The 10,555-nt window shown below is 33.7% G+C and overlaps 1 protein-coding gene and 1 long non-coding RNA gene across 2 annotated transcripts; one reads left to right on the top strand and one right to left on the bottom strand.

Moving 5' to 3' along the window:
- Window positions 1–3,392: 3,392 nt before the first annotated feature.
- On the bottom strand, window positions 3,393–6,073 carry LOC117614941. Its single transcript, XR_004583933.1, has 2 exons — window positions 5,857–6,073; window positions 3,393–3,548 (listed from the first exon to the last, which is right to left on the bottom strand). It is a non-coding gene; the product is annotated as an uncharacterized LOC117614941 (long non-coding RNA).
- Window positions 6,074–7,967: 1,894 nt separating this feature from the next.
- LOC117616837 lies at window positions 7,968–9,547 on the top strand. The gene is made up of 3 exons (XM_034346267.1): window positions 7,968–8,517; window positions 8,625–8,855; window positions 9,124–9,547. Exons 1-3 carry the CDS (start codon window positions 8,218–8,220, stop codon window positions 9,199–9,201), a joined length of 609 nt encoding a protein of 202 aa, XP_034202158.1. The 5' UTR covers window positions 7,968–8,217; the 3' UTR covers window positions 9,202–9,547.
- The last annotated feature ends 1,008 nt before the right edge of the window (window positions 9,548–10,555 follow it).

The raw sequence follows: 10,555 nt of genomic DNA, 5'->3' as shown, positions 1-10,555 counted from the left end.
AACACATCCTTAATGTTGTAATATTGTCATTTACAAAGAGAATGACTTCTAGTACAATATTAAGGTAACTAGGGACATTAGCAAAGTAAATTGGGTCCTTATAAGTGTAAACACAATTGTTTACAATTTTAAGGTCTTAGCTTACTCTGTTTAGGACAGTCATGTTCCACAACATTGTAAAAGTTATCCTTACTCTTGTAATATCATAATTGACAAAGATAAAGGCATGTAGTACAATTTTAGGGTAAATGAGAACCTTCGAAAGGTAAACTAGGTCCTTCTACTTGTAAACTCGGATGTTTACAATATTAAGGTCTCGTATTACTCTTTTATGGATAGTTATCCATAATGTTGTAAATGAAGTTATCAAGTTTTCATTATTTTAAAAATGCAATTGCATACGGGCCATACAATTATCCCTTCCTGTTTGGCAATTGGCATATAATTGGACAGTGATTTACACAAGATTGTAAAACACATCCTTAATGTTGTAATATTGTCATTTACAAAGAGAATGACTTCTAGTACAATATTAAGGTAACTAGGGACATTAGGAAAGTAAATTGGGTCCTTATAAGTGTAAACACAAATGTTTACAATTTTAAGGTCTTAGATTACTCTGTTTAGGACAGTCATGTTCCACAACATTGTAAAAGTTATCCTTACTTTTGTAATATCATAATTTACAAAGATAAAGGCATGTAGTACAATTTTAGGGTAAAGGAGAACCTTCGAAAGGTAAACTAGGTCCTTCTACTTGTAAACTCGGATGTTTACAATATTAAGGTCTCGTATTACTCTTTTATGGATAGTTATGTTCCACAACATTGTAAAACACATCCTTAATGTTGTAATATTGTCATTTACAAAGAGAATGACTTCTAGTATAATATTAAGGTAACTAGGGACATTAGGAAAGTAAATTGGGTCCTTGTATGTGTAAACACAAATGTTTACAGGTAAGTCCGGACCATGAGGATGTAAATTGGGGTCCTTATTCTAGTAAAATGAGGGTTTACAAGATAAAGGGCCGATTTTACAATTTTGGGATACGACGGTACCTTAACGTCGTAAAGAGAATCCCTAAACTCGTAACTTACAAGTTTTTGGTAACAATTTACAAGGTTTTGCTAATGGATTACAACGTTAGGGTTCACCAAATCCATAATGTTGTAAATCAACCTTTTACAAGGATATGGATCCATATTACAAGGAATTGGTAATGGTGGACCTTAGGGATGTAAAATCCGTCCTTATTCTAGTAAACAATAGTTTGCAAGATTAAGGACCGATGGTACCTTAACGTCGTAAGGAGAATCCCTAAACTCGTAACTTACAAGTTTTTGGTAACAATTTACAAGGTTTTGCTACTGGATTACAACGTTAGGGTTCACCAAATCCATAATGTTGTAAATCAACCTTTTACAAGGATATGGATCCATATTACAAGGAATTGGTAATGGTGGACCTTAGGGATGTAAAATCCGTCCTTATTCTAGTAAACAATAGTTTACAAGATTAAGGACCGATGGTACCTTAACGTCGTAAGGAGAATCCCTAAACTCGTAACTTACAAGTTTTTGGTAACAATTTACAAGATTTTGCTCCTGCATTACAACGTTAGGGTTCACCAAATCCATATTGTTGTAAATCACAATTTTACAAGGATATGGATCCACATTACAAGGAATTGGTAATGGTGCACCTTAGTGATGTAAAATGGATCCTTATTCTAGTAAAAAAAAAAATTTTACAAGATTAAAGACTGAGGGCACCATAACGTCGTAAAAAGAATCCCTAAACTCGTAACTTACAAGTTTTGGTAACAATTTACAAGGTTTTGCTCCTGGATTACAACATTAGGGCTCACCAAATCCATAATATTGTAAATCACCATTTTACAATGTTATGGATCCACATTACAAGATTAGGGATTAGGAAGAACCTTAAAGTTGTAATCATGATGCAAAACCTCGTAAATCATACTCTCTTTTTTTTCTTTCCTTTTTTTATGGTATCAAAAGCAATTGTCAAACATGAGACAAATTACCCTTAATCAATTCAAATGTTCCTTTTCGGAAATAAACTTATCCAAATATATAGTTTAATTTTATTTTGTATTTTCAAGATAAACTTATAAAGCATGCATTTGTAGGAATAAAATGTTAAACTTATAAAGCATGCATTTCTAGGAATAAAATGTATAATATGATTGCAACCACATTTGCAAAAATGTGCATAAAATTCAATTGCAAGGACAGAAATTACGAATTGCATTCTATTAAGCAACGTTTTTATGCATTCTACTAAGTTTTTTGGTCATGGATTACAATCTTTTGAACATACAATTAATTATGAAGGATTTATCATTAGTGAGAAATACTATGTTTCATAATTGAGCAAAGATAATAATAACTGCAAGACTGAAATGCAAATGGGCTACCTTTTTTTTTATATTCCTTTTTATATAAATTTTTTTTTTGGGTCTCAATCGAGTGTCATTCAATAAGGAGGAGAGAGAAAAAGAAAAAGAAAGCACAAGCCAAAAAAAAAAAAATTTGAGGTAGAGATTTGGGAAAGAGAACATAAAAGAAAGGAGAGGAGGGGGGACGAAGGAGAGAGGGGGAGACTGAACCAGAGAAGAAATAAAGGGGGAGAAGAGGGAGAACAATAATAAAAAAATAAAAAAAAGACAAAAGAACCAAAAAGAGGGAGATGCAGGAAGGAAGGGGGGGAAGGGAGGAAATGAGGAACAAGGAGGCAAGAAGGGGAGGGGAGAAGGGTCAATGACCACTTCCCCTCCTAGCGGCCCTAGAAGAGAGGGGGGGTAGGGTTGGGAGCTTTTTTTGCTTTGTAAAAAGCTTATTTTCAATGTCGTTGAGCTGTTAATATTGCCTTAGATGCAAATGGGACTACTTTAGTTCTCAATTGCACTACTAGAATGCAAATTACCCTACCTGTTTGTCAATTGCATTGACATATCACATATTAAATTTAAATTTTCAATTAATTGTGCACAGATAATGGCAATTGCTCGACTGGAATGCAAATAGTACTACTTTCTTTGTCAATTGCACGACTGGAATGCAAATGGCACTACCTGTTTGTCAATTGCATTGACAAATCACATTTTGTGTTTACTTTCTTAAAATAAAAAAGCCTGCCAATAACATGCATACACTAATCTCATAATACAACTTTATGGTACAATGCCCATTCACAATGCTAATGGGAAGATTGTTTCAATTGGCACATAAACTATGATATAACAGTCAAATTTACTTTAAAAGCTTATTCTCAATGGTACTATATCCTCATCAAAGCCAACATAAACTTCATACATGTAATTGAAAGTATTGTTCAATACATTCACTCTACAGAACCAATAATTATAAATCTCAAATCTTAAGTCATCATGTATATTAAATTTTTTTTTTAAAAATTACAATCTCCAGATACAATGAAAATATTACAAATTCAAGTAGCCAAATAAATAGACTCCAAAATAGTATATTAGGATTGTACTTGGCCTAATTCTTTACCCCAACCTGAAAAACAATCACGAAACTATCAATAAAATGAATGGAAACATAAAGCAATATGCTAATATGAAAACAATTACAAATTAATCATTGTAAACAAAAAAAGAACAAACCTACAACATAATTAACTTGAATAGAAAGCAATATGCCAGTTTGGGGTAGAGATTTCTTATTTTCTTTTTCCTTTTTTAACTTTTTGGATTGTATAATGATCATCGATCTTATAGGCTTTGAAACGAAGCCTGAGAAGGAGATTTAGAGACCATGAGATATAGAGATCAGAAAGACAATTATGGAGAAGAAAGAGAGAGATACCTGAGAGGAGAGGAGTCTTGTTCGTCGCGCTGTCTCGTCGTCATACGAGGAGGAGAGGAAAGAGAGAGAGAAGAGAAACCCTACCCTAACTCGACTTGAATGTCAGACTGAAGGAGAGTTTTTTCTTTTTTTTTGTTTTTTTTCTTTTTACCTACAACATCCGATTTATCCGGTAACTAACTCAACAGTGTGGATAACTCCACATCACCAACTATTTATCCAATGGTCTATAACAATGGGCGCATCCATGCGCCATGCCCATCGTAGAATTTTCCATCCGTATGACCTAATATTTTCTATTTGTTTTAACTTGTATTTATTTTACCCTTAATTAATTCAAATATTTTTAGGGGAAATAATTAAACTTGTCCAAATGTATGTTACAATTCAAATTTTATAACTTATATTTATTTTACCCTTGCAACTCTATGGTATTGCAAATATGTGTTTACGTGCTTATCTCCATTTCTTTTTTTTCTTTTTCTTTTTTTAAACAATAAAATGGAAGTATACTAGTATTCCAATTGTCACAACCGACACAAAGAAGACCATGTTTGTGATTTCCGATGCATACCTTAATCAAAATAACGAGTAGCCCTTGTTATATGCTACCCACAGCCAGAAGGAATATGAAAAAAAACTAATTAAAAATCCTAACCTAACTTGGACAACAAGTCCTTATTAAAAAAGGAAAGTAAAATAAAATAAATAACTTAAACTAATTAAACTCCTAAAGCCACTTGGAAAAGCCCTCACTCCAGTTTGCACTCCAATATCTCAACATCCATCATGCCGACTTGCAATCTCAGACAAATTTCCTTATTTTGCTACAACACATTCACATCTCACAACAATGCAATCGACAAACAGACTCTATGTAATTGCCATTCAACTTTGCAAAAACCGACCGACTGATTGTCAATTGCCAAACGACCTTTATTGTCAATTACCAAACAACCTTTGTCATTTGATTATTTTTCTTTTCTATGTATCACCTAAATTAAACACCTAAAGATCACAAACTATGGAATTTAGTGCATCTAACCATTCTGATTATGCAAAACCTTAAAGAAAATATCACAAAAAAGAAACATGCATATTAACGTATCATATAACTAACATACAAGAAAAGTAAATTGTCCAAGCTCAAAAATCATGATCATATATAGAACTGGGAGTTCAAGCAAACAATAAACTGCACCATTCAAAAAAAAATACAACAACACTAGAACAGAGAAATTGCTCACGAGAAGAGCAAAGGAGATAAAAATCACATATGCATATCAGCATACCTAATTGTCAATCCATCACATTCATATCAGCGTACCCAAATTATCAAAAAATAGAAACGCGTAAACAATGGGAGAGGATCACAGAAAACAGATTAAAAGTATCAAACTAAATGATTGGAATGCAAATGGCACTGCTTCGTTTGTCAATTGCACGATGGAATACAAATGGCGCTACCTGTTTGTCAATTGCATTGACAAATCACATATTATATTTACATTCTCAAAATTTAAAAGGCTGTCAATAACATGCAATATGCGTACACTATTTGCAAAATTGGACTAACCAATTAGTAATTGGATTAAAAAATGACATATTTGATTAACAAGTTTGTATAAATATGTCCACAATTAACCAAGTAGGGGATATAATTTGTATGAATATTTGAAAAAAAAAATAAATGACAGGGAATTAATCATAAAGAAATCAGATTAATAGTTTTTATGATTATTTATTTTTCCAATAAATATGAGTTTAATGAAATCTCATACTCTGATACACAAAATAGCAATGGTGGGTTAAAGGAATATGAAAGTTCATATCCTAAGCCTATTAAATAGACGACAAATAAATTAATTAGACAAAAGCCTTTTAGCTCAACCCCAATTCAAAAACACTAAACCCCAAAATCTAACCAACTTATACCTAGATACCCATCACAGAAGAAGCTAAAAAAGACATGAAGATCAAGAGGATGAGAAGTGCTTACCCGTCACAACATCTGAGTTTTATTGTGTGATCCGTTGGCAACGAGGAAGAGGAAGATTGAGGTTGAGTTTTCCCAAATTTTATTCGGACTCACCTTGTCTTAGATAGCTTGGAGTTGATATGCCAAGCAATGTCATAAATTTCAACCTGCCCAGCCATCACTTAAGTAGCAGCAAACTCGATGTCGAAAGAAAATCAGACGGAGAAGAAGATTTAAGAGCGACTACGACGTTCTTGTTTCACACCCTGCCTTTCTTCTTCTTCTTCTTCGTCTTCTGCTTCTTGCGTTCCTATTTCGGTTTGTTTTATTTTATTTTATTTTAACACTTTAACCTACAGTAACAAGTTTCCAGTTACTAGCTTTCAATGGTAGAGATTAGCCCTTGTATTATTTTCTCAATCTGACGGTCAATAGGACCTGGCGCATCCATGCACCAGGTCCACCGTAGAATTTTCCTTTGAGAAAGGGGTTGAGAAAGTGTTTTGCTTTTTTATTGATTTGAGGTTTTAAATATTGATGATGATATGACGGTGGGAAAATGAAAGGCTTTAAGATTTGTCAATTTCCAGTACGAGAGATAATACGCTGAGCTGGACAGTAGCTGGACAGTCATCTTCTCATTAATGCTAATTTAGAAGCACAAGAGCATTTTCACCTAGGCCTGTTTGGTTTATGGAATAAATTTGAGAGGAAAACATTTCTCATGTTATTTTTCAATGAATGGAAATGGAAGATTCATTTCCAATATTTAGTAATGCTAGGAAAGTAACTAAGAAATATAACTTTATTTATTTTCTCATGTTTGTTTTCAGTAGGAATGGAAAACAAAGTTTGTATAAATTTTCAATTATACTCATATTAAATCAAATAAAAAAAGCATTTAATGATATATTGTAATTCTAAATTATTAATAGGGATAAAATTATCATTAAAAATATGTATTTAATGTTAACTCATTTTTCCAAACTTTCATATGAATAGGGAAAACAAAATCCAAATTAGGAGGATGACTTCACTTTCCCATCTATTTTCTCATGAACCAGGCAACGATTTCCTATACATAGACTTACCAAACATGGGAAAGTAATTGATTTCCCATTCCGAAGTCTCCTTTCCCATGAACCAAACAGGACCTAAGGCATGGCCTGTCACTATTTACATGAATAGTGATCGTCCTTGTAATTTTGTTTCCACCGAATAGGTCAAGGGCAATTATTATTCACATGAAATATGAGAAGATGAATTTATATAGAGTTTTTAGTGTGGAAAGTAAAGAATATGGGTAGATATTTATTTAAAAAAATAGTGAGATTTTTGGTTTTTTTATAATTTTTTTTAGTTGCTGATGTCAGCATTGTGTTATTTTACCCAAATAACAACTCGGATTGAACTTATCCGTGGACTTGCCTGGGCTTGTAAGACCCACCCCTTACTTGAGCTAGACTTGGTGCACTGGAGCTGCAATTTTGGCCATTGGGCCCCCCTGCCCGGGTATGTCTGGAAGTGGCCACATGGGGGAAAAGTGATATCAGGGTTAAAATTCATAAATAAATATCATGAAATAATAAATTTAAAAAGCTAAATACTGGAATGAAACAACGAAAGTAAATTTAAATTTTAATCACAAAAACACTTTTACTTTTCAAAAAAAGCTAAAGTTTTTTCAAAAAAGATAAAAAATATCTTAATTTTTAAACTAAAGACATACAAATATAAAAGATTTTTTAAGAAATTCAAAAATAAATAAGACCATTTTTATTTATTTTTGTTTTTTTATTTATATATATATATTTTTGACATTTTTCAAAGTCTCCCCACAGTGAGTCGTGACGGTGAGAGGAAGGACTTGACGTGATGTTGTTTTGAAACAAGAGTCAAAGCTAGTCGGCAAGTGCTACTTGCTCCCTCCCTCCCGCCCGCGTCTAACTGGACCCCACATCTCCATAATTCAGCAGAAACAAAACAAATTCCACTGGCAAAATTGGGCATGGTAGATGGCCAAACACTAGAGACACTCCATGCTCTCCCATCCATCATCCATGGCGGTTTCGTCAGTGTGATTAATAATACCATGCATGACGAAACGAATTTGATACATTGATGGCTCACCTCACCCACCCCATTCTATGCCACCCATTAATTAATTTACAATTCTACACCCAAACATTTACTCACCCCCACCCAACATGTCCACAGGCAGGGCCACACCACACCCACTCTAGCGTTCCAAAAAGTCCACAGAGCCTCCCAGACCCAAAAATCATTTCTCTCCTCGGTCTCGGTCTCCGTCTCTCTGTCTCCTCCGCTCTTCAGCCTTTAGCCCGCACTGTTGAAGATTATTAACTTCTCCATCTTCTAAAAATGAAACAGAACGATCCACCGACACTCATAACAATCCCATCAACCACAGCTACACCAACGGTCTTCAGGAAGGACACCTCACCTTCTTCTTCTTCTTCTTCTTCTTCTTCTTCTCCATCATCCAAAGGCAGAAGCTTTTTGGACAAGACTCGCTACAAGTTCTGGGTTTTAGCTGCGATTCTCCTGCTGGCTTTCTGGTCCATGTTCACCGGATCCGTTACCCTCAAGTGGTCCGCCGGCAACTTAACTCGCCTCTCCGACGACTTGGACCTTCCATCCTTCGACGATCTCGATATTCTGGTACTAATATATTTGCATATGTTGTTCAATTTCATGGTTTAATCAAATTAAATTAAATTACTGTACTCTGTAGTAGAAATTGATTTAATTTGTGTATATAAACACAGGAGGTGGAGGAGAGAGAGAAGGTGGTGAGGCACATGTGGGATTTGTACACCCAGAGCAGCAGAAGTAGCAGCAATCGATTGCCTCGGTTTTGGCAGGAGGCTTTTGAAGCAGCTTACGAGCATTTAAGCAGTGATGTTGCCCCTGTTCGAGACGCTGCCGTTTTGGAGATTGCCAAGATGTCCATCCGCTCCATCACACTCGACCCCTTTCCCCTTCAACTTCATTCAGCGGTCAGTACATCTTCCTTAAGTTCATGTACATGAAGTTAAATTTTAGATAAATTTTGGTGGTGTGATCTCTCAAAACTTTACTCTCTGCTTTTTGATACATCAAGTCAAGGGGTCCTCTGCTTTTGTTTTGTTTTGTTGTCTTCTGTTTGATCCTAGAATCAAAAGAGGCATTTCAGAAATCATAAAGAAAATTCGCCAGTCATAGTCCCTTATAAAAATTCACTAGTGTTCCAATTTTGAGCTCTTTTGTTTAATTATTTATTTCCAGAGCAATAGAGAATTGAAAAAGAGATCCAAGAAAGAAGAGGAAAGCAACAAGGTAGCTACAGCAGTAGCAAGTAGCTGAAAACTAGAAGCCTGCCTTCCATTTTGCTACTTACTCATTCAACTCCTGCTCAAAATTTGGAGGAAGAAGATGTCCGTCCATCTGGACAATACACACAATTTATATATATATAATTTTACCCATCTGATCTGTATTACAATCTTAACCCATTGCATGCACCGACTTTTATATTAAGGAGGATTGCGGTGAATTCAACTGTTTGTTTATATTTTAGTGTTATCAGAGAGTTTTACGAAATAGTCAGACATGTACGTACCAAGTATTTTTTGTTTTATTTGAATTCCCCAATCAAGTTGTGGTATGATTCTGCTAAAATAAAATAAAATAAACTAAATTAGGCGTTCAACTGCTAGAAAGAGAGGAAGCGTGAAACCGATCCTGCATCACAGGATTAATATTTATTTTCTTTAAATTTTGCACTGTATCAAAAGATATCTGTGTGGATTAGCCAACTGGAGCTATAACATAGGTCTAGGCATGTGTTAAGTTGGATAGGTTTTTTAATTATTGACAACTTGATTGGGATATCTTGTCCCTGTTGATTTTATGCAGTTGTGTTAATTTGGAGTTTTTCCTCAATTCACTATTAAAAAAAATTAATATCTGTTTCGAGTTTGACTATATATATATATATATATATATATAAAGAGCAAAAGGTAGAGAATGTTAAAAACATTCAAAATATCAGAAAATATTATTGATTAATACAAATATTAAAAATTAAAATTATTAATAAAATGAAGATAATATAATAAATTTATATTTTTTTATATTTTAAAAAATTAAAATTTTTAAAAAAAGAAAGATACTAAATACTATTTTTATAGAACACAACTACTTATTATTATTTTTAATTAGAAAATAAATTAAATTTTTTTTTTTAAAAAAGGCCTCTCGAAGTACATGCGAGGCTAGTAAATAAGAAAGAAAGAAAAGTCTGAGCTTCGAATAATAGAGAAGAGAAATGTCAGTCAAAAGTTGTCTTCCAGTGGGTCCCACTCCACGTAAACTTCAGACAATGCCACTGCCCCCACGCCACTGCAGAAGTAACAGTGAGAGGCAATGACCACTGAATCCGCGAGACTCGTTACGCAACTTCATTATTGGATCAGAAAAAACTCCGTATTTATTTTCCTTTTCATGGTGAACGAAGCAGTAATAAAAAAGATCAATGTTGATTTTTAATGACAATTTATTTGGATTTTATTTATTTCTTATTTTTTTTGTCTGGTCCAATATAAATAAAATTTGACCCAAGAAAAAGAAAGAACTAAAATTAACCAAAATACTTCTATGTATGGTGATATATAAGGACTGCACTTGAAATAACATTTATTCTCTCTTTTTTGCAGTA

This window comes from Prunus dulcis, chromosome 1 (genome assembly GCF_902201215.1).
Source record: "Prunus dulcis chromosome 1, ALMONDv2, whole genome shotgun sequence".
Taxonomy (NCBI): domain Eukaryota; kingdom Viridiplantae; phylum Streptophyta; class Magnoliopsida; order Rosales; family Rosaceae; genus Prunus; species Prunus dulcis.
The sequence above is the reverse complement of the archived record's forward strand: the minus strand, read 5'-3'. Positions and strand labels throughout refer to the sequence as shown.